This window comes from Sebastes umbrosus, chromosome 20 (assembly GCF_015220745.1).
Source record: "Sebastes umbrosus isolate fSebUmb1 chromosome 20, fSebUmb1.pri, whole genome shotgun sequence".
Taxonomy (NCBI): domain Eukaryota; kingdom Metazoa; phylum Chordata; class Actinopteri; order Perciformes; family Sebastidae; genus Sebastes; species Sebastes umbrosus.
In genome coordinates, this window is record NC_051288.1 from 644,549 (window position 1) to 670,101 (window position 25,553).

General features: G+C 43.3%; 1 protein-coding gene across 2 annotated transcripts in view; it reads left to right on the plus strand.

The window, feature by feature from the left end:
• rbfox3a (RNA binding fox-1 homolog 3a) overlaps nucleotides 1-25,553 on the plus strand; it is a 185,292-nt gene that overhangs the window by 92,384 nt on the left and 67,355 nt on the right. For both annotated transcript variants that reach the window (XM_037755033.1, XM_037755032.1), the window contains exons 3-4: nucleotides 1,913-2,059; nucleotides 23,237-23,290. In XM_037755033.1, the coding sequence (XP_037610961.1) occupies nucleotides 1,913-2,059; nucleotides 23,237-23,290 (201 nt within the window). The remainder of the gene's footprint in view (nucleotides 1-1,912; nucleotides 2,060-23,236; nucleotides 23,291-25,553) is intronic.

Below are 25,553 nucleotides of genomic sequence, written 5' to 3' on the forward strand. Positions count from 1 at the left end.
GAGCACAGCGGGACCAGAGGGGCTGAGTGGAATGGTTCTATTATGCTCTGAGAATAAATGAGAGGAGAAGTTGAATGTGGAGCAGATTGTGGAGCTGCTGTGGAGTTTATATTGTCTAAACATCTCCGTGTTGCCTCGCTGTTTGTTTATTCTTCTGTTAACGTCGTCGATTATTTAAAGGGACTGTTTGTAACTCTTTAAGCATATAAATCTACCGGGTCGGTTTCCCATGCGAGCTCACATATGCGCGCTTGCGCGTGGCTGCGCTGTTCAGACTCCCTGTGGACACGTACCATCAGACTCCAACACAAACTACACGGAAGCACATAAACCTCTTGGTTGTATCTAGTGAAGCCTGTCTGTTAAACAGTGTTGGCCGCGATCGGAGGACGGGGTGAGACCGTAGCTTTGGTCTCCAGGACCGGAGTCTCGGCTGTACTCTGCTCCTCTGCTCCTCTGCCTGCCTTCACTCACACTCCACGCTCGTCCTCGCTCCACCTCTAGACGTGCATGTGCTCACACTCCACACTGCAGAAGAGTTAGTTTAGCTCTGAGAATATCTAGTGAATGTTCAGTGGACGTTTGTGCAGAAATAACTGCTGCAGCTCCTCCAGACCAACAGAGGTTTCCCGTGTCTTGTGAAGTGACGGGGCTCCGCAGAGAGAAACGTTATCGTCTCTGACCGGGTGCCGGTGTCTCCCTGCGGGCGCAGTCGGAGACGATAATGTTTCTCTTCCTGCTTTAGCCCCAGAGGCGAGCCGACGCTGACTTTCGTTGACTTAACGGCCACAGGTGTCGCTGTTAACAAGCATTTCTGAAAGTTACAAATAGTCCCTTTAATGGATGTAGCCTAATATTGCTTGTTGCACCTGCCGCTGAGTCCGTAGCTCTTTTTCTTTATTTCTGGTCATTTTTTTTGTTTAATTGTCTGAGTTTTGTTCTCTTTTCTGGTTAATCCTAGTAATCTATACTAAGGAAGGCAGTCATATATCTTTAATTGATAATCAGTTGTATGCTCAGGCATGTCCATTTATGGCCCAAAGCTTGGGAGTAACGTTGCATATGCTAGTGCCCCTTCCACTGTGACGTTGGATTCATCCAAAAGAAACTGGCCTCCACTTCAGTTACCATTGCAGCACATTTACCGCAGCAGCGTACCACAAGTTGTCCCCGGCGAGGCGGCTGTGCGTCGCTATCCTTACCAGGCTGGCGGTGCGGGACTCTCGGCCATGGCGGCCTCTTCCTCCTCCATTTACCGCAGCGACACCACGAGTTGTCCCCGGCCCAGGGCAGCTCTGGCAGTGCGTGACTCTCGAATCGGCTGTGGCTTCCTTCCTCCATACGCCAGAATTCCTCCACACTGTATTCTGGCTCATGTGGCCGATTCCAGCTGCATTACAATATTAAAGTGGCTTTCCTCCATATCTACAGGAACATTACCTCCAGACGTTTGTTTTGATTTTGGAGCAATGAGAAAAATGACCAGAGCCGCCGGAAAGAAATTGGGTGTATTAATGAGTGGGGCCTTTGGTTGCTGGAAACATGGAGGGTAGTTTAACATTGTTCATTTGCATACACTACCCATATTGTAATGATACAAAGCTGGTTGAAAATAGGCAAAATATCCCTTTAATCTCCCAGGGCAAATATCGTAGCAATGAAGGCAGAGAGGGGATATCACTGAGCTAACATTTAAAGCTACACGGGTAGATACAGAGAGGTGGTGAAACACCTTGTCCTTCACTTTCTCACACTTCTCCACTTTCTGAATATTTGAACATGTTCTTCTGTCCATCCTCTTCTATTGTACATGATCTGTTTGTCACTCCAGCTCCTTCTAGTTTTCAATGTGAGACATGAAGCTGAACAACGATAGGAGCTAATGTGTGGCCCACTGTGTGTTTCCCTGCAGCAGGCAGAGGAGGTTTCACAGTCAGAGGGCTCCCAGCAGCTCCACCTGCAGTCCAGTGATTCATCGGAGAAGCAGCAGCCCAAGAGGTTACACGTCTCCAACATTCCTTTCCGTTTCCGAGACCCTGACCTCCGGCAAATGTTCGGGGTGAGATGACAACTGCACCACACTCACATGCACGCACACACACACACACACACACACACACACACACACACACACACACGCACACACACACACACGCACACACACACACACACACCTTTATTGTACTGAGATACCATACACTACAGGCAATCAAATATATCCAGTTGGAATGCCACTCACCTTACAGCAGGGTACAATACTCATGCTCCTGGCTGTACTTTTCAAGAACACAGTAGTAAATGCAATCAAAACAAGATAAATAATAAAGGAATTCAATACTAGGGTTAGAACTAGGGATGTACCGATTTTTTTTTTTCAGACCGAGTACAAGTACAAGTACTTACATTTGGGTACTCGCCGATATCAAGTACCGATACCGAGTACCGATACGAGTACTTCTCTGTGCCAAAAGACCCTCGTTAACAGCCAGCTGGAGGGTGTGAGCGACACACGACAGGCTAGGTCGGCTTGGAATGGCTCGGGGTGAAGGTGGCTCGCGGCCGCAGCTTTACAGCGCTCTCCGCCCGGACCTCACCGCACCGTGACGGGGCTCCCTGGTATCTGGTATCGGTATCGGTGCATCTCTAGTTATGATATTAGCTGCGGTTACAATATTTCTTCAAACCGACTGAAATCATTCTGATTAGAGATTCCAACTTCACTGTTTGCAAATGAAGTGATCCAATAAGATGTGTGTTTGCATGCCTCAAATCATTGAATCAGAATAGAAGTTTTTTGACTTGCATAAAGTAGTTCCAACTTACACAGGCTGCGCCCTCTACTGGACTCTATGAGTAATACTCTCCTCCAGTCACACATTTGGAGTACTGTCACATCAAGCACTGGCTACATGCAGTTATTCTTGGTCCTCCAACACTTCAGGCCCCTGATACGGGGGAGGCACGTGTGGTGAGGACCGACAACCACACCATGGTGACCGACGTCAGCAGGCAGGGCGGAGTTCGGTCCGCTGCCCTGTTGAGTGGAACCTGTGGTTGTCGGCCTCAGTGCACCTGTGGTTACTGAAGGCTCTCCACACTTCCGGTAGAGGTGGATCTGTTTGCCAACCGAGGCAACATCCACTGTCCACAATGGTTCTCCTGGGCACAGCAAGATGCACACATGCCACGGCCAAGAAAACTGCTTTATATCTTTCCGCTGTTCCGTTTCATCCCCCCCTGTTGGAGAGAGTGAGGCAGGAGCAGTCATCGGTCAGATGATGGCGGCCTAGCCCTAACAGACCGAGGAGGGCTGGACTGTCTGTACAGGTTGTGCAGAGCATCCAGGTGGCAAGAGTGGGATCTACTACTGCCTGTTACAGGGCAAAACCTCTCCTTTGTTCCCAAGAACTTAAGAGTTCTTTCAGGTTGAGGGTTATACAACAGGATGCTTTTTGTGTTCCACCTCATGCGGGGGAGACAGGGAGCTGCTTTGCCCAGTTTGTACATTGGCATGTTATGTTGAATGCCCCCATCAGGCGCACTGAACAACAACACTTCTCCGCTGGTGCAGCCTAGGTTATAAAGAAGTAGGTGGCGACTAACCTCTAGCCAGTCAGGATCAGAGTGATTGGATCAATGTTAGCGGGCATTCATCGGGCTCCACACACTGTACCCACAGAGACCAGTAGAGGATGGAGCCTTTGTGAGTTAGAATGACGGTTACGATATTGTAACCCTAATTCTATGAGCACAGTCGGAGCCCTCAACCAAGGGGGCCCTATGCTGCTTGCTGAAGAGGGTGTGGGATGACAAACAGCTGTGTGTGCTACCTATACTGTGGGGTCCACCCGTATTCGGGTAGGTACATCCTAACTGTATGGCTACGCTAATGCAAATTTTTAGTCGGCAAATGCATGCTTGTGATTGGAGGAGAGTGTTGCCCATAGAGTCCGGTAGAGGCATGTGATTATAGAACTCGAGTTACAATATCGTAACCTTCGTAACGCCCGCTGTGAAGCTTCTAATCTGTCAGAAATATAACAGAAAACGTGTTTTTTTCAACTTTACTGAGAAGATTCAATTCACATACACTTACAATGAAAACATTAGCAACCTTATCGGCGAACAGTTTTGAATCAGTTTATATTGAAGTCGTCTCGGTGATTATGGTTGATCTACTCGGCTGGGTTTTTTGTTTCCCCTGACAGCAATTAAACCGTAGGTTTGACGGAGGTTTGACGGAGGTTTCACGTCTGTGAAAGTGGACAGGACAGGTTTTTTTTTGGCGTGATACCATTAAATAAAACTATAGTGGAAATATGAAAGATCATGACCTAGTTGATTATGATGATGTACACATGTGCAGAAAGAATATATGTATTCCAACCAGAGAGCAACGATAGGATTAAGTGTTTACATGGTTATTTAGGTGCTAATACTGTCCTATTGAACGGATAATCAAAGGTTTACACCACCCCTCTCAACTCCATTGAAAATTCCTTCCGAACGGGCCACTCTCTTCAAATCAATTGAGGTGGTTACATGCAGGACCGGCGCATGCACTTCTGCCGCTCTAGGCAAAAAACAATTATGTTGCGCCTCTATTTGCAACAGGGACAAACTGGGACAGAAATTCATTCCAGACACTAACGCCGTATTTGTGGTATAAAGAGAACCTGATGATGCTGAAGACCTTCAAGGTACTTTATAGTGGATGTCTTGCTGACACCTGCCTCCTCAGTTTGTATAAGCACGGTGACGTGCACTGAATCAAAACAAGCTGAACACTCGTCACAGTTCGTCGCGTTCACGGCGAAAATGACTGAGCCAATCAGATTTTTAAAAATGAGGATCAGTCCCCCCTCAGTATTGAATGTACTAGATTACTTTTTGATATAGTATTATTACTGTTATTTTGCCCATGATGAATAGTTCATCCTTGCCAAAGTGCCGCCCTAGGCAATTGCCTAGTTTGCCTATATGGACGTGCCAATTATTCTGATTATTAGTGGAATATTAGCGTCCATGTAAGCGCACATATTGACACACTGGCTACAATGACAGCTGATCGTCTTTAGAAGCTGCGATGGAGATGGAATGCGACGCAGTGTCCGATGGACATTGGGGGAAACGTTATGTGACACTCGGGGCTCTCCCGTTAAAAATGGCCTTCATGCTTGCATTTCTTTATATTTCAATCAGCCAACTCATGTGGAATTGATTTATTGTTGGTGATTTCAGAGCATCTATTACAGAGTTTGTTTGGTGCCGAGGCTCTGAATTCTTCACTTTCCAAACATGGAGCTCAACACGAAGGAGAATGGGGAGTGAGTGTGGTAATCAGGGTATATCAGAGGTGGAGCTTGTGAAATGCTACGATGAGCAGCAGCAGCAGCATTTCAGCAGCTTTAGCAGCAATGTTTATTGCAGTGTTTGTAAAGCAGCAATATCAAAGCAAAACTGAGGAGTGCACGGAACTTTAAATGAAACACTTTCATTCAACCGCTTCCACGTTGAGTAGAATATGTCCTGTTTGAGTGTAATAGTGCAACTGGAGTTGTCTCCCTGAACTACCTTGCAGGCCTTGCTCCATGAAGCTGTAAATAATTCACACCTTTACCTCTGTATGCCCCCTAACCCAAATTAGGCAGAGCTTATTAATGTTTCATCTTCCATGTCCGTCCTTAAGTGGTCCTTGGAGAGACGGAGTGCTGGATAGCCATGCTCCAGTTCTCTTTATCCGTGCAAAAGAAACATTTAGTGTACAAGCATAATGCAGGAAATGTACAACGCAGTAATTACTTTACTTTACTAATTTACAGACTTGATGCCGACTGTCTCATTAGGCGTTATGACAACTTAAAGTTGCGATTGATAACATTGATAACATTCAGCCTCTAGATGCCACATTCTCCCTCCCCCGGTCTGTTGCATTTACTTCACAACAAGTCATTGCCAGGCACTTACCGTCAATCTCAGCCATTTATCCCTTTTTTCCACACTAACTGCCGACACAGATACACCACGTGATACCAACAGCGTTATACTATTGTCTCTCAGGCCTTGTTAGAAGTGGGAACCAAATGTCAGATATCTTCCACAGAGATAAACAAAACATTCATTGTGGACCCGCCAACTTTTTTAAAGTGATTAATTCACAATCATAATCAGTTTTTTTCAGGAAAAGCCATACTTTTGTTCAGCACCTTTCTAAAGGCTCTGTGGATAGATTAGTGCTTTTTTTAAATATTTGTCTACCTAAAAATGTTATCAATAAGAACTGTAATCCACACCTAAGTTTTCAGGTGAACTGAAAGACAGTCCTCTCTCAGTGGCAAAGGCAAAAGTATCATTTTTATGCTTCATCAAAACCTCAAGATGTTTGAATGTTAGAACTAGGGATGCACCAAAACCGATACCAGTATCGGGTATCCGGTCCAATACTGTGCTCATGTACTCGTACTTGCAAAACGGCACCGATACAACGACACCGATACAACGGCACTGATACCACTTTACAGCAGCGTGACGTTAACCTCTCGTCACCATCATTCGGGTCCTCACGCTCCACCTCCCCTATGGTGCGTGCGAGACGGGCCGGTGGTGAGCCCACTCCCACGGGCCGGGATCCCTCACTTTCATTGCGCCACAGGGTTTTGCTTTGCTTTGCTTGTTATACAGAATGTGACAGTGGATGCTATTTGCATCCCTGGAAATGATCTTTCCCTATCCAAGTAGCTTTAATTGTCTAAACTTTACCAGAACTTAACCATAGAGGGGGCACATGAAGAATGCTCATATGAGTTGTTTATGCAACATATGGACAACTTGGCACCGACAAACTACCTATTTTGTTATTTATTTATTCATTTAACTATGCAGTGCCTCTGAAAGTCAGGATCCCATGTAAACACAACAGTTCACTGTGCAACATGGGATAGAAGGAAGTCTCTGCCTCGCAAACGCAGCTCTGCATGTTTGAATACCAAAGAGAAAGGGACTAAAGAAGAGGAGAGATACTAGTACCATGCTAGTGAAACACTGACAGCCTATTCCCAAAGCTGTGTGTGAGAGAGAGAGAGAGAGAGAGAGAGAGAGAGAGAGAGAGAGAAAGAGAGAGAGAGAGAGAGCCCAAGCTTGTTAAGATACTTCCTGAGTAAAGCCGCTCAAGTGTTTACTGATGATGAAGTTTACCATCCTACATGCACACACAAACACACACAGAGGTACATTACTGAGTATAGATTTACTGACACAAATCGCGCACTAACATTTAATATAATTGGAGGCTGGAGATTTACCCACCCACCTCTCCATTCCTCCAGTTGAGTGGAACATCTGCTCCTGCAGTCACCTTGTTCCAGGAGGAGGGAAGCCGGCCCGCTCGCCTCCTCCAGCCTAAAGAGCTCTTGATGTGGAGAAAAGAGGATGGGATGGAAGGGCCCATCAGCGGAGACACAATTAATGGGATTCCTCAGTGAGGTTAAAAGGGAGTTTATCCTCATTAGGTGTATATAGGGTGACAGCTTCAGTTATGTGTCTGTGTGTGTGTATGCTTGAAAAGGAGTGAGACATTTTTCCCAACAGTCTCCAGTCACTTAGTGAGGTCTCCAAGGCACTGAGCACTGCACCACAATTAACCAGAGACATCATCAGGTAGAAGCAGAGTAGGGATAGTGAGAACAAGTGAAACAGAAGGACAGGGAAGCAGAAGGAAGGAATTAGAAGAGACAGACAACCTGGTAGCTCTCACTACAATCAGTGATGCTCAGAGTTCATCAAGCCTTGTCCGGACTGAAGATCCAAACCACTGCCTGGGCCTCAGGAGAACTGGAGCTAGGAAACTTTGTTCCATCAAAACAAGTGCACATTTCTTCTTCAGTGAAGCTTTATTGAAAAATGAAAAGCAACAAAGTACATGAAATTGATATTCACAGCTTGATGACAAAGAATACAAATGACATACAATTCAAACTAAAGATTAATTCTGTTTTATCACAACTTATTTGAATAGTTTTGACCATCATTCCTATCAGTAATACTTCCTAAAGACCCTTTCACACACACGCTGTGTCACATAAATGTCATTTTACTTGTTGGTCTCATGTCTTCATAGAAGGGGTGTCGCGGTATACCAGTTTTGTGGTAATCACAGTATTAAAAACATGAAAAAAGTAATATCGTGTAAATAATCCAGCCACGATATATTGTGTTTATTTCAATTTAGCTCTTGGTTTAGCTATTTCTCTTCTCTCTCTCACGCAGTAAATAAAAGCTTGTCGCAGACATGACGTCATACACGCCACAAACAGACTATAAAGTAAACACACCATAAGCAAACGCACGTCTCGTCTTCGTGATTCTGTCAAAATGACGACGAATGTAGAGGAGATACTTTATCGCCCTGCTAAAAAACTCTGCAGTGTGGGAATTCTTCGGGTTGGCCAAGAAAAACAGAGTCCTTCTTGATACTGCTGCAGTGTTCAGGGAATGTGGAGCTACAGTAGCCTAAAGAGGGAATACTGAAAACATGCTGCATAGTCACCTTCACAATCATCATGCTGAACATTTCGCAACCGTAGAGCGAGTAAGTTGTAATGTTAGCATCTAAGTATATGAGTTATATAAGTAATGAACTACTATGTGAGCTGGCTAGCTAACGTAGCTATGTTGAAGCCAAGTAATGCTAGCCGACAGAGTCTCGCCAGCGATAGTGAACCGGTCGGCTGGCATTGCTTGGCTTTCGCTGGCTGTGTCGTTCGCTATCAGTGGCGGGCTCCAGATGGCCAACACCACCCGGCTCCAACCAACAGAGCCACCCGTCACCACCGGCGGGTCCCGGCTGGCCAACACCACCCGGCTCCGACCAGCCGAGCCACCCGCCACCACCGGCGGGTCCTGGCTGGCCGGCACGGCCCGGCTTCAACCGTGATAGTGAATGACTATGTTAGCTAGCTAGCTAATTTATGTGCTAGATAAAGCTGGTTAACTTAATTGAGGTCTGTTCAACAAGACAGTGACAGCTGGTACTTTTCTTGTGGTCAGGCAGCACATCCAAGAAACATGAGAAATCATCAGAGAGAGAAAAAGGAGCAGGTCAGCTTAGTCTATTTATGATATTCTATTAGTTTATTCAGTTCAGACACACTCACTGCTGTGTAAAACACATTATCTGTTTTTTGGAAAGAAAACAAACAAACGTTGAACCACATAAAGTTCAAAATTTATTTTAAGAGATTGCCTCATTTTTTTAATGATATCGCGATAATATCGTTATCGTGATATTTTTTGCCATGATAATCGTATTGAGAAAAATGTATATTGTAACATCCCTACTTCATAAGCCACAGAGTCAGTTTAAAAGTAACGATGGCGAGATCAGACCCGTAAAATGTCAACGTATCCTCATACAACGGTCTGTGTATCTCACGAAAAGGTTATTCCTCCTTTTTCGTTCATTTTCCTACGAATGTCCAGCAAAACGTGTCAATTTACATTTGTTACATGCATACAGTCTTTTCAAAATAAACTTCCATCTACCCAGGAACTAATTCCTTGGATTTAGGCAATAAAACTACTTAGGTTTAGGAAAAGATCATGGTTTGGCTTAAAATAACACCAGAAGTGGCGTTAATTAAGTACGTAACTCAACGTAAATCTTATGCTTTCAGATGGGACACCAACAATGGTCTCCAGGGAGAAAGTCCAGTATTTTTCGTTCGCCGCTTTTAATATTTCCTGGTTGAAAATGAGATACGAATAGATTTTGAGGGATATACGCAAATAACAGTGAATTACTTTTCGTAGGTGTAGCTACGAACAGTGTATGAGAGCAGCCTGAAAATGTATGCAACACTTACAAGTCTGATCCAAACATTAACGTGAAGGCAGCTTCACAAGGTTAGATCCACAGAGAGATATTAAATGCACCTTATCAAGATCAGTGTAATAAGTTGATGACTGATACTGTCTGCCAGTTTAATAAAACACAGAGGACATTCTTCTCATGTCTCATGTTAAGACCAGTTCATAAAAACGTTTTTTTTTTATTTATTGAATTTCATCAGACTCCCAAACCTCAGCAACTAACTTGATTCGTACAATTCTACTATTACAGTTAGAAATAATAAAAATAACACCCAGACATCTGTATCTGCCCCCCTGCTGAAGATCTACCGTCTGCTCTTGAAAACCCAAAACAATCAAATGAAAATTGGTTTTAGAATTAAGTCAAGTTAATTCTAAGTCTTTCTATAGTTTCAACTCATGTTATGGAACTCAGCTGGCAGCTGGTTGAGGAGAAACTTAGGAGGCACATTTCTTTCTCCATTTCCTCTTTTTACTGAACTGCTTTTTTTTTCTTAGTTGTAAAACTATAGAAAGTGAAAAGTTACTAGAGAAGTTTTAAATCTAACGCTGACTTCACCAGTGAAATCTGCTTGTTTTTGTCACTTCAGCAGAGCCGTGCGGCGGTTCTGATCCATTGTGTTGGGTGGTTTTCTGCTAGGATGTAAAAGGCTGTCACACAGGCACATGCAGTATACACTCTCACACACAACGTCTTCTCTTTTCTCTCTGTGAGCGGTCCAGCTTTAAAGATGAATGGTTGTAGGCAGGGCAGTGGCATTGCAGTCCAGATTCCATCTGGGCTCAGCCTTTGCCTCAATGGGCTCCAGTGGCACTGTCCTCCATTCACCTAAAATGGGACTTGTGAGCAACTGGCTCAATCTCCCATTACGGTTCTGCTAGACTACCACCGCAATGCAAACAAAGGCAATAGCTAGGGCATTACAGCAAATGGAATTCTGTGTCATTTCAGCAAAAGCTGTAATAGAAAAGCAATATGGGTGCATTAAACAAAGCCATATAAAGAAGTTCAATCAAAGGTGATGCAGCCAGAAGCTGGAGGTCTATCGCTGTGAATTACACATTAATACACAGTGATACTCCCTCACACACCTCTGGAAGTCCGGCTTAGGACAAAGATATAAAGTGTACGACTGCAGCGACGGAGGCACACAAGGCGGAAAGGGTACGGCCTCGGAAAGGAATAAAACCGGGTTCATTACCCAAGCTTATTTGAGTTTAATTCATAATTAGAACAACACATTTGGAGGGAAATTACTAGGCCGGGGAAGAGGGTTTTAATGGTAGAATGATAATTGGCACTCACAGCACCACTTCACTGATTCAATTCTCTCTTTCTCAGGATGTGGCTGAAATCTGTAATCTAGGACTGCACCTCCAATAATTCCCTGCATACACAGCACACTTACCTACACACCCAGGGTTATTTGGACTCCTGCTTCCATCAAAGAGTAGAGAAGCAATCCCAGTCACACCACATGTCTGTGTCTGTGGGGTTTGTTTTGGCCTTTCATAAATTTCTTGTAATTGTTTCTGATGCGTGAAACCAAAATGTCTGCCAGTGGATCCAGCTGGCCCGCACTCACAGAAGGACCCTGTTCATTTAGCCCCACACAGAGTGAAACTTGACAAGCTGATATGCAGGACTGCTGCTGTCCCCTGAGCCTCAGCTGTGTTTAATTAATAAGCAGGCACTTAGTGAGCCAGCCGCAAGAGGGTCCTTACTGTCACACTCCCGGAGGTAGGGGTCCTAAATGAGTCATTAGATACTCAGCACATATACACCAGCACTCGGTATGTCACACACACACACACATACGTGTGTGTGTGTGTTTGCGGTGAGCACCGGGGGTTTGGGTTTTGTGCTAATGGAGTTTTAATGACACCTCCTCTTGCCTAATCACCTGTTCTGGAGGCTTCCAGCAGCACAGGTAGCCCAGTGTTCCCAGCAAGGGAATTCTTTTTAATGTCTCCTGTTCATGTCTTCACTCTCATTTGCCTCCCCAATTATTCCATAAGGCTCCACTCTAACCGACTGTGCCTCTGAGGAGGCGAGGTGTAATTATAATCTAAAATCTGCTAATTTACATCAACATATCAGTGTAGCAACGGAGACATTTTGCACTGAGTGGGTAGATAGAAAGCCTGAGCTTCACCACTGTTGTGTCCCACAGTGGTGCCAGTGTGTTTGTGTTGATTAAGGCAATTAGTGTTTAAAATAGAGACGGACAGTGATATTGCTCTGTTTGCCATGAAGTCAAGGCACAGCAGGTGAGACTGCTAATTTGGGATATTGTATGTTTTGGTGCCATAACCACAAGAGTTTCATCAAATATACAAACAGTCATCAACGTCTTCACTTGTAGATGTGACCAGGTGTATTTACCAGAGACCGTAACAGAGACTGACAACGCTGTAATAAAGTAACGAAGCACCTGGAATTTACTCAAGTACTGCACTTCAGGTGCCCTGAGGACTTTTCTAGTAAACAAACAAAAGTTAGGTTTCTCACCGTGGAAGAACATTTTCATATTCTTGTCTCAACTTTCTTTTACATTTTTTTCGTACCGTGGGATCGTACGAGTGTGCCACGGTAGATTCAGCAAATGCCCCTAACTTCAAATAACTGTGTAAATGACCCACGTCAACATGATGAAGGCCACCTGGGCAGAAATGAGCGCTCCTTCTTGAGAATTTTAAAATAGCATAATTAACGCCCCAATGATACCATATAAGGCTACGTATCCTGCCCCATTCATCCGTCTCTGCCAGTATATCAGCACACTGTAAAGACATGCACTACACTGTGCACTATGTACACTACACCATGCACTACGCCATGCACTATGTACATTACACCATGCATTATGTACACTACACCGTGCACTGTCATGCACTATGTACACTACACCATGCACTATGTACACTGCACCATGCACTATGTACACCACACCATGCACTACGTCATGCACTATGTACACTACACCGTGCACTGTCATGCACTATGTACACTACACCATGCGCTATGTACACTACACCATGCACTATGTACACCACACCATGCACTACGTCATGCACTATGTACACTACACCGTGCACGATGTCATGCACTATGTACACTACACCATGCAGTACGCGGTACACTACGCCATGTGCTACGCCATGCATGCACTATGTACACTACACCATGCACTATGTACACTACGCCATGCACTATGTACACTACGTCATGCACTATGTACACTACGTCATGCACTATGTACACTACACCATGCACTATGTACACTACATCATGCACTATGTACACTACGCCATGCACTATGTACACTATGCCATACACTATGCCGTGCACTATGCCATACACTACGCTGTACACTACGCCGTACACTACGCAATACACTACGCCGTACACTACACCATGCACTATGTACACTACGCCATGCACTATGTACACTATGCCATACACTATGCCGTGCACTATGCCATACTCTACGCTGTACACTACGCCGTACACTACGCCGTGCTCTACGCCGTGCACTACGCCGTACACTAAGCAATACGCTACGCCGTACACTACGCCATACACTACACTGTACACTACGCCATGCATTCCGCCTGAGTCGAGCAGAGTCGGGTCAAGCTTCGGCATATATAAAGTTATAAACTAAAAAGTAGAACTTTCCTGCAATAGCTTTCTGCTGTTTTTTATACACAGTGATGTTAGTGTGATCACAGCATAGAAGACAAAAACCAGTGGACAACTTCCTCACCACTATATCACCTCCTTGTTTCTTGTTCATCAGCTCATTGATCAAGACTATTGAATTTGTGCTAACCAGGGCTGTATTTGTGTGCATTAGTATTAATGTGTGTGTGTGTGTGGTGTGTTGGCCTGCCTTACTGCTGGCATGGCTGACAGGGTAATTAGTTCTAATGAAATAACGCAGCCATTGTGGACAACAATTAAGGGTAGCTTTCATCCCACTCATTAGGTTGAGTGGAGGAGCACTTTCATTTGCCACGATTCTTAACGATCTGATCTGAAGGACACACCCACTGATCAAATGACTTCTCACACACATGCACTGGAAAAATGTTTAATTTTAATTCATTTATCTTAGTAGTATTTATATGAATGAGTACATTGAGTTAAATGATTACACAATCCTAAAAAAAAAAAAAGAAAATTGATGAAACGATTCTATGATTTTTTTTGATACTGCTAATACATGATTGTAGAAATTCAAGTGATGGTACATGCTTCATCTCACCCCATCAGGAAAAAGTTTTACTCGTATTAACAAATTTAGGATTTTGTGAAGAAAATGATACAGGTCTTTTACACATTTACAGTAAGCATAGTCCAGCTGGTAGAACTTTACTCATGAAACTTAACAAAGCTCTCTTTCAGAGAGTGAAAGCCACATTTACAAGCACTACAAATCCACTCAGTTGTCAGTTTATTCAACCATGTCTCCTAGAAATTATAAACTAATTTGCAACAACAAATAAGTTTAGAAGTAAGCCTAACCTAACCTCATTTTCTGTTAAAGGTCCCATATCATGCTCATTTTCAGGTTCATACTTGTATTTTATGTTTCTACTAGAACATGTTTACATGCTGTAATGTTCAAAAACCCTTTATTTTCATCATACTGTCTGCTTGAATATATCTGTATTTACCCTGTGTCTGAAATGCTCTGTTTTAGTGCATTTCAACAGAATGTGTTGCTAGGCAACCGTTTGGGACCATGTTTACTTCCTGTCATGCGATGATGCATTTACGTACACTTCAACAGGAATAAACTGGGACACATTAGAATGTTGACGTTTAAAACCGCGTAATGGTCTAATATTGTTATATTTGTGACATCACAAATGGACAGAAATCCTGACGGCTTGTTTCAATGCACAAATTTCTGAATACGGGCTGTGTGTATTTCTCCGTATATTGAGCGTTTTGATAGTTTAACAGTATTTATAAAACACTTAAACCTGCTTTATAATGTTAAAATACCTGAAAATATCACTTTTACAATATGGGCCCTTTAACATAATAATGAAATGTTAATTATCATATCTGTCACAACAATGTTGATATGGAGTGTATCACTAAAATAACACCAACAACCTATTTTATTTGTTTTCAACCAAAAATCTGATCTTGCAATACAATATCCACTTGTAGTGACTTTCTTATGGTTACGTTTAGCACTCCCAGCAAATGTCTGTGGTTAGAGAAACATCACGGTCTGGTTTTAGTCATCGTGGTTTAACATAGAAAAAGGCCACGGTGTGTTTAACCTCAATTTCTACCTAACTGTAACCAAAGTATATTTAACCCTAACCAGAGACGGAAATCTGGATGTGAACCAACCCGTTCTCATTCCCATTTGTCACGGCCGTCAGCGTTTGACCACTGCGGAGACACGCCGGGCTGTCCATTAACTACAATGTAATCCCATTCGCAGCAGCAGTAAACGCTCAGGGAAATTGTTGGCGACGTATTATAAAGAACGAAAGAGACACACGGAGATGGCGGGTGGGGGGGAGGTGGATGGGTCCAACAAACACAAGGCTTTCATCCAAGAGACCGCTGTTTGTGTCCCGTGCATTACGTTTCACTTTAGAATCAGCTGATCAGCTGACGTAAATGTAGCGCTTCATTTGCTCAGAAACACATGAGCATAATTCAGGTACAGATTACAACTGTCACAAGAATGTAATTGGAAAAACTCTTTAATATATATAAACTGAAGTTCTAGGAAACATGGTTGGTTAATTAATTCCACCTAGAGAAAAGTAATGGAGTCTGACCTACAGACCGCAGTGAATCCTATATTCATGAATGTTACATTTTTGTGTAGAGTCAACTTTACCGTAATTTTTGGAGCCTCTGATGAATTCTAAAATGTGATACTGAGAGTTTTTTTCTAATATTTAGTCCACCCCATTTATATTAATGAGGGTAGTATCATGTATTTCTGTACCGATGCATTAACATGCAAGCAGAATTTGAATATTATAGCTGGTTGAGGTGGAGCAAATGTTACAGAGTTTTCTCTACAAGGATGCATCATATTTTAAAAACTGATTTAGATGATGAAATGTTAATCTGCAAAGTAACAAATAACAATGACAAAATGTAAAAAAAAAAGTAGTGGTGTAAAAATGCCCTCCGACATGTAGATTACATGGTATTAAAGTAGTATAAAATGGAAATACTGAAGTAAAGTACAAGTAAAATTGTACTTAAATACAGTATTCAAGTAAATGTAGTTAGTTGTATATAATTCATCACTTCAAATATTGCAAATATTCCACAGACAGCATGTTGGACAAGGTTAGTAATCAGACAATGAGGTGGTTTATGAATACTGACCAGTTAACCTTCTCTTACTGCTGTTGATGACTTGAAACTCTAAACCTGCTAAAGCAGAAGACATATTATAATGAAACATGAACCACTGTTACAGAAAATGACAATAGGGCAGTGAGGTGTCTGCCTTTAGTACATACATAGTGTGGTTAATCCACTGTAATCATACATGTCATTCACCCTCATTCATAAATATAGAAGTAATCACTTTGAAAAACATCTTATTGACTTATTAAAATGTATTTTGTGCAGTTCACACCCCTTTCACACTCAACCAAACCCTGTCCTCTTTTTCATGATTCACCATTCTCTTTAGACACGCACATACACACAAAGTACACTGTAAACGCAGCCTTCCAGAAAACAGAGGAAGTTGGGCTAAATGACTCTCGTTGGGGCGAGAGAGCTCTGATCAGCCGTCTACAGCGCTGAACTCAGAAAGAGAGAAACACAGCAAAGACACAAGTAAATCTTGTATTCATTTTAAATGAAACTTAATTTGAACATTTTGTCTTTAATTGTAATGAAATCAACAATCTTTGTTCTTTTTTTTCCTTTTTCCTTTGACTCTGATCAGGCAACCCTGTTGCCTACAAAATAACATTCCCATACAACTAAACTGCAACAATTATGTTTTGAGGGAAACAAATAGTACGAGTCGAAGGCAAGAGTAAAGATCTTGTATTAACTGGTTTATTGAACCACACCAAAAACTGTGTCGAGAAAACACAGGGAACACAGCCACTGGAGCCCCCGGCGCTACCACAGAGAAGATGGCAGCGTCCCCGGTGCATGTGGGCAAGAGCCCCCTCTGTAAGATTTGTCTCTATAGAGCACCATTTTCCTCCCCTTGGGAGACATCTGTACTCTGTAGATGACCTCTCCCACCCTTTCCAATAGTCTGCAGGGACCTGTCCACTGGCTGTCAAATTTTGGACGCCGACCCTTTTTCCACAGGGGGCTGTAGACCTAGACCAGCTCTCCACCCTGAAAGTGCCTCCCCTGTGCCCTCACATTACAGTTCCGTTTTTATCTCAAGCTGGCACTCTGGCAAAAACATGGGCTGACTCGAGGTGGTCCTGAAGCCTCCTGGCATACTCAGGACCTGGGGGAGTGACTGGGGAATCAGGTGCCCGACCAAACGCCAAATCTGCTGAGGTGCGGAGCTTCCCTTCCAGCATGAGAGGGGCAGGCGTACAGGATGAGGTCTCCTACTGTGGAGCGACACGCCAGGGTAGATGGTTGTTGGAGAAGTGAAGATGGCCAGCTGCTGGCCCATGGTGTGTAGGAATCTTTCCACAAGGCCGTCACTCTGGGGCCACAAGTGCGTGGTGCGAGTCTTGTGTAAACTTAGTCATCACACATGGAGGCAAACACCCAGGACTCAAAGTTTCTCCCCTGGTCGCTGTGTATGGTCTCCGGGACTCCAAATTGGCGGAACAACCAGGGCCTCCACACTTGTCTCCACCTCCTGGTCTATGGCGGAGAGGACATAGCGGTTACCCATGCCTGAGTAAAGTAGTGGATCCCACTGCCATCTTTCCATTGGGGCCCCCACTCGAAACTGTTGGAGCGAAGCATGGGAACAACCAGGGGGACCCTTAAGTGCCGTCAAAATGGCAAAATGCCCAGATCCTGTGGCTCCATGCATGGCTCCATGCATTGCTCCAAGCACCACCTCCCGCAGGTCCTTGTGGACCACCACCTGCAGCCTCTCCTCCCCCATTGCTGGCTCCTTCCACGCCCACTGAAGCACGCCCTGACACAGACGTAGAGCCCCAAACCGAGATCACAGCCCCTTGGTTGCTTTGGAGGACACTGCCACCTCTTTCCATGGTAGCCACTGCTGCACTGCCACCCACTGAAGTAGAGGCTGTAGGTCCACATCCTGCTCCTAACTCCTCCACCTGTCAAACTGCAGCACAGTTGTCCTCCACACACACACAACACACTCCACACAGCTCTCTCACGGGTCTCTTTTGTTGTTGAACGCTCGGCTGAAATACGCTACCACTCGCTCCCCCTCAGGTCCCACCTGGGAAAGCACTCCCAGGCCGCTAGCGCTTGTGTCCAGGGTTAAGGGCAAGGTGGGGTCGGCTAGGGCAAGCACCAGGGCCTCACTTAGGGCATGCCAAAGACTGCTGAATGCCCTCTGAGACTGCTCAGTCCACACAAAGTCTCTGTTCTTCTGTAGCAGCTGAAACAGGGGTGCAGCAGCGCAGGCAAAACTCTGTACAGACCTTCTGTAGTATGAGGCCAGGCCTAAGAAGCTCTTCAGCTACTTCTGGTTGGTGGGGGTTGGCCAGTTTTGCAACAGCCTGCAGGGTGCCAATGCCCTCACCCCTCCACCCCTTATCTGATGCCCCAAAAAAAGATACTTCACTCTGCATAAAGTGGCACTTCTCTGGCTGCAGCTTCAGGCCAGCTGCTCTGATCCTTTCCAGCATCAACCATAGGGATCCCAGGGCAGCCTTGAAGGAGCTGCCATGCACCAGGATGTCATCCAGGTAAAACAAGCACTGCTGACGGAGGGTACCAGCCAGCACCTTGTCCATCAACCTTGCGAAAGCTGAGGACCTTGAACTGCCACAGCCCCCGCCCAGTGCAAAAGGCTATTTTGGGTCTGGCCTCCAAGGCAAGAGGTACCTGGTAATACCCACTTTGGAGGACCAGGGAGGAGAATAAGGAGGACCTCAAGACCAAGTCCAGCAAATCGTCAATGCGGGGCAGGGGGTATGAATCCTTCTTGGTTACCCCATGTTGGCCTCTCTTCCTCGAAGGAGCTCACTGCTGCAGCCATGACAGCAGGTGGGCCCTCCCTTTGACTGTTTCCAGCAGCCACACCCCAAAAATGTTCCCTCTCCACAGCCATCTCCAAGGCCGCCTGCAAAGACTGTGGATGCTGCAGCTGTACCTGGACATGCAATTCGGTGGGGAGGAGGACTCTACTGGTCCCGTGCCAGCTTGCTCTGTACCTGGGGGGCATGTGTGCATTCGCCCGCAGCGTCTGGCTCTCTATGTCATTGGCCAATCCCCGCAGTGGCTCCCCAGATTTTCGGCACCAATTACTCAGTCCATTACGCAGGAGCTCAGACTGTTATCACTGTCCAAACCACCTCTGAAGAGTCCCTACCAAAGCTTCATAACTACGTCTGTCCTCCGGGCTAAGCGGCAGAAGACAGGAGAGAGCATCGTCCATGAGATACTATGCAGGCTTGTAGTGCTTTAGTCTCTATTGACTACCCCCCTGCAGAGGCTAACAGTTCCATTTGGGCAGTCAGTTGAGACTGCTACTGGGACGCAAAACGCCGATGACGATGATGAAAATATGTTTCCCTCGAAATGTAATTGATAATGCAGTTTTGTTGTATGGGAACGTCATTTTTACAAGACCAGGCGGGATCAGAATATGTTCATTTATTCACTTTAAAGGCAGAAATAGATTGTGGTAGTTATGCAACATAAATGTGTAACATGCTGTATGTATATGCAACATGTGTGTTGGTTCTGGAGGACTTCCTTCATCTTCAGGGCTGGTGCTGTGACCTTGCCTTTGCTCTGCTGCCTGCTCCATGTTTATTTATTTATTGAAATAAACTACTTGATTCAAGGTCTAGTTATGGGGAGCACAAGGCTGAGCATTATCATACTGCCTGGCAAGGTTAGTGCTGCTTCACATAGCCATGAGTTCATTCCAGCTGCTCCAACAGTACAGGTTTCCACTGATCTATTTATTTATACAGAAGCTGGAAATAGTTGCTATTTTACACTGATATTAATTCATTTGGAAATCAAATATACTACAATGATGTCATCATTTTCTTAGTGTTATTATTGTCTGTCTACAAGTGTCTGTACATCTCTCCTTTTTAAAAACAGAAAGGAAAAACTAAATTGTAAATCATTGATTTTCATTCAAAATAAAAAAAGGCCCAACTTTGTTTCCATTATCAAAAAATATTTAATCTTCTTTTTCTCCTTTTTAAAACAAATAAGTAAAGAAACCTAAGACCTTAAATTATATTAGCAGTGTGGCTAAAAGACTAGTATCTGAGAGTGACCCTGGAAACAGAAGATGAAAGGAAGGAGAAAGGGAGAATGAACAGGAAGAGAAGTAACTTTAACTATAAAAGCCCACAGACATTTGACATGTGTAGATATTATCAGTTTGTCAGGCACCTCGTCATCCGATACCGATGCACCAAGGTACCCTTTATACCCTCTCTGTATGAGACGCACTGGACTTTCAACTAACTCCAATGTAACCCCATCCGCAGCAATATTAGACACTATAGCAACTGCTCCGGCCGTCCATTCACTCCGTCCGCGTAGGGAGGAGGTTGGTGAGAATGGATGGGTCAAACAAACACAAATTTTTCACCCAGGAGACTGCTGTTTATGTCCCTCATGAAACCAATATACAGTATGTATAAGTTAACTTACGCAACGCACTTAACTTATGTCACGTAAGTAACATACTTAACTTACGTACATAACTTAAGTTATGCAACAAACGTACTTATTTGAACCATGAAACCATGATCTTTTCCTTAAAGGACCAGTGTGTAGCAATTAGGAGGATTTATTGGCAGAAATGGAATACAATATTAATAAGTATGTTTCTGTATATAATCACCTGAAAATAAGAATCACTGTGTTTTGTTACCTTAGAATAAGCAGTTTATATCTACATAGGGAGCCGGTCCTCTACATGGAGTCCTCCATGTTGCACCACCATGTTTCTACAGTAGCCCAGAACGGACAAACCAAACTCTGTTAACACTGTTAACTTTTCCTGTTTGGGCCAGAGTCGATAGCGTTACTCGCTGCTGCCGTTGCCGCCGCCGCTCTCTCTCTCTCTGGCTTCACCACTCACTTCCCCACATACACATACACTCTACACAGTGGCTCTGCTCCAAAATATCTACCTACCCTAGAGAGGGCCATTCGCATTTTCGCGTTTGCCACCGTAGTTCTTCTACACGCTTGGCACACAGGAGAAACTTCAGTTGATCACAATCTGCCACCTCACCGCTAGATACCGCAAGATCCAACACACTGTTTCCTTTAAGGCCAGTTTGGGGCTCTCTGTGAGCGTTTGTCACCCTAGTTTATGCGGTGTGTCTGGGCTACTGTAGAAACATTGCAGCATGGAGGGACTCCGTGAAGATGACCCGCTCCCAATGTAGATATAAACGACTCATTCTAACGTAACAAAAACACAATGGTTCTTATTCTCAGGGATTATACGCTAAAGCAGCCATATTTATTAATATTATATTCCGTTTCTGCAAATAGATCCCCTAATTGCTACACACTGGTCCTTTAAAGTACTTGTCAACTATAGCAGCTTGACTTTTCCAAATTGACGGAGCAACCATGATGGTGTTCAATAGGCTCTGTCTCATGTTGGGCTATTTTAAATATCGGATTTACAGCCAGTAAAAGTCACACCTAGCAAAATAGTCTTTTTTGGTCAAACATCTGATATAAAGAAAAAGATAGAAGATCTAAAGAAAACATAGTGTGGATGTTGTTAGAGAGTAACCTTTAAGGTGTCAGAGGTAGAGCATGCTTACTAGTCATGTGTGATAAGAGGCCCATAAATCAGCCTGATATACTGCACAGGTCCAATCCTATTTGCTTGTATTCCTATATCTCTACTGTACATTCAAGCCCATGATAAGGTTAAAAAGGGGACTTGTCCCCACAGTAGCTGCTGGAGCCACACCACCAACATCAATGAGCTGGATGGCATGGCCGCTTGCACCAAGTCTTCAATTTACAGTAATAAAGCCAATTAGAATGAAACATGGAGCCAATCAAGACCACTAGAAGCTGGATCAGAAAAGAACCTATAGGCACCAAATGCATGGTTAGACGAGAGAGCGAGAGAGAGGGAGAGAGAGAGAGAGAGAGAGAGAGAGAGGGGATTTGGCGGGTAATTACAAGCCATGTTTTAAAGCTTCAGTAGTCAGTATATTTTTGGTATCTTTGGGCAAAAATTCCATAATAACCTTTCAGCATATTGTAATTCAAGTGTTCGGAGTGAAAATTAGACTTCTGCTCCTCCTCATGGCTCTGTTTTCAAGTTTTAGAAAATCTCACCCGTGACAAGAGACTTTGACCAATCACAGGTCATTTCAGAGAGAGAGCGTTCCTATTGGCTGTGCTATGGCTGGTGGGCGATGCTTGGTATTTCCTCAGCTGATCTTAACATGGCTGCCGGGTCACAAACTTTCTCATTTTACAACTAAACAGTACACTACAAGATGATTCTGAGAACATCTGAGGAGAGAAATAGGCACTAACGTAACGAATATTGATTCATATTTTGATCAGCACTGCCTAGTTTGACCGCTTGGTCAGAGTTTGTGAGTGATTGACAGCCGGTTCTCATAGACAGCAGCTAGACGGCAGACTCCAGATCAGCTCTGATTGGTTGTTTTTCTCCGGGCCGGGAAATCTTGCAGATGCCTGTTAGGAGCAAACAATAACTTGTTTTAATCCTATTTGCTCCGTTTCTACCTACTGCAGCTTTAATGAGAGGGCCTTTGCCTCCACTAAACACACTCCAGCTTGGTTCTTTTTTTTTGAGAGTGGGGAGAGGAAAAGCAAGATGATGGGCATCATTAAGATCAGCGGTGTGCAGTGAGGCGTTGTGCTGCTATAGCGTCCGCATCCACCACCGCAATGTTCATTAACGCTGCATGGCCCTAGTCCCCAATACACACACACACACCACTTCATTACCACGACAGAGCAAACACAGCATTAAACAGCATTAAGAGTAAATGGATATTTTATTAATCTCATTGTCGGGTGAAGAGGAGTTTGTTAATTTGGAGCATTGACTGCTTGACCTTTTTAGTGTTTTTTTATTTTAGCGTATGAGAGAACAGCGCAGGTCACCATGTTCTAATTATTTCCTCCCCCTTCCTTCTTTTCTCTTCATCCTCTGCCCTCCTCCTCCCTCTATGTCTTCCACAGCAATTTGGCAAGATTTTAGACGTGGAGATTATTTTTAACGAGCGAGGCTCCAAGGTAAGTGCACCGTAACCACACATTCATGCACACTCTCTCACACACATATGATTTTCTAGCCAACTGTGTTTGTCCTCCTGCCCTCCTCTTCTCTTTCAGTCCTCCACTCCTCTCACTGTCTTCACAGCTCTCTTTCCTTCTATCTAATAGGAATTACCAACCCGAATCAGTGACACTTGCCTGCAGGCAGCTTTTATCCCTTACAGGCCTGCCATGCATTGTGACATACAATGAATCTACACGTATCTTAACGCTGGCAGTAGGATTCACACAGTTTGCAAACACATGGCTGTCTTGCCTGTTGAGCTGAATAAATTGTATGTGAATATTCTCTACCCACCTCCACCCAGGATAGTTTTAAATCTCATTACGCACTGATACGGTGAAACTGATTTCAAATCAAAACATTACTGTGTCATTTCCATATTAATAAATATATATTTTGCTCATTTATATCACCAGATTCAGTACTATATTACAGTTACAATCTTTTACATTTCCTCCTCTTGAGCCAATTGCACCAGTTGTTTGTAAGTTCAAGCTTAACCTAGTTGTAATGGATGTGTTTATTTAAGTTTAAGTGGAGATTTAAAATTTAAATTTAAATTTAAATTTAAATTAAAAGGGGTTGCACCACACAAACTACGACTTCTTACAGAGGTTAGTTGTTGCTCAATAGCTTCACCTACTAACTGTAGAGCTGAAGAGGCTCATTTGCTCATTTGTTGGTTGATTTATTGACTGATTTCATTCATACAGTGGAAACTCACTGAGAGCAAGCTAACTATGCAGAAGTGCCCTGTTTAGAGGGTTAGACAAATAATAACTGTGACAAGTCGTGAAATGTAGTTACATGATAAACACAATCAAGAGTTAAAGGTCCCATATTGTGAAAAAGTGAGATTTTCATGTTTTTTTTATTATGAAGCAGGCTTAAGTCCAATATAAATACTGTGAAAGTATTGAAACACTAAATCCACAGGGAAATACACACAGCCTGTATACAGAAACTCTGCATTTGAAACAAGCCGTCAGGATTTCTGTCCATTTATGATGTCACAAATATACAATATTTAGACCCTTAATGCAGTTTTAAACGTAAACATTCTAAATGTGTCCCAGTTTATTCCGGGTTGCAGTGTATGTGAATGTCATCAGCTGACAGGAAGTACAGATGGACAAAAGTTGTTGCCTAGCAACCCAATTCTGTTGCAATTCCCTTGAAATGCACTAAAACAGAGCGTTTCAGACAGAGGGTAAATACAGGTATATTCAGGCTGACAGTATGAGGAAAATAATTTTTTTTTTAACATTACAGCATGTAAACATGTTCTAGTAGAAACACAAAATACAAGTATGAACCTGAAAATGAGCATGATATGGGACCTTTAAACATAAGCAAACAAATATAAATATCTGAACTTACATCAGATACAAAAATTGTTTAATAACATTGTAAAATCGAAGAATTTGAAATTATATTTCACCAAAAAAAAAACACTTTCTGTCGTATTGTCCTAAATTCTGGATTCCATTTATGTATTTAATCGTTCATTTATTGCACAGATTTTTTGGTAACACTTCATTTGGCAGGTATGTAAAGTTCATGGTAAGTAGGGAGTAATTAACAAGTATCGTATTTTAAATTTCTTTCTTTTTTCTCTTAAATGCTGACATGTGTCATGTTTGTTTGTAATTGTTCATTAGAGTGAAAATCCATTTAATGAACCAGCTTAAGTTGGTTGACTGTTTCACTTCCACTTTAAGTCTTTACTTATTGGTGCATCCTAATTTGATAAATCACTTTTCCTTTCATCACCCATCTATACTGTATATCTTGATATTTTAAAAATGTTTTATACAGTATGTTTATGCCAGCAGGAAGTAACAAGAAAACTAATGTAATTGTTATGCAGTGATTACTGGTTATTTAACGGCATAATCTATTAACAAATGTGTATTAGAGGTTATTAGTCCATAGGATACCCAGCTTGTGATTGTGATTTAGCATGATCATTAAAAGGTAACACGGGGAAGGACATCAGCTCCCTCCTCTTTTAGGAAGCCAACTAATGTTTCCTTCTGAAAACACCTTGACATTTAATAGGTCTAATTGAGGTTTTAATCTGAATTGTGACTTCCTAGTTAAACAAAGGTTATGAGGTCTTGTTTACATTCAGTTACGTCCCGTTCCCTAGGACACTAATTATTTACACATGAAAAAGAAAAGACAGCAGACACTCTGCATCAGAGCAAAGAGCTG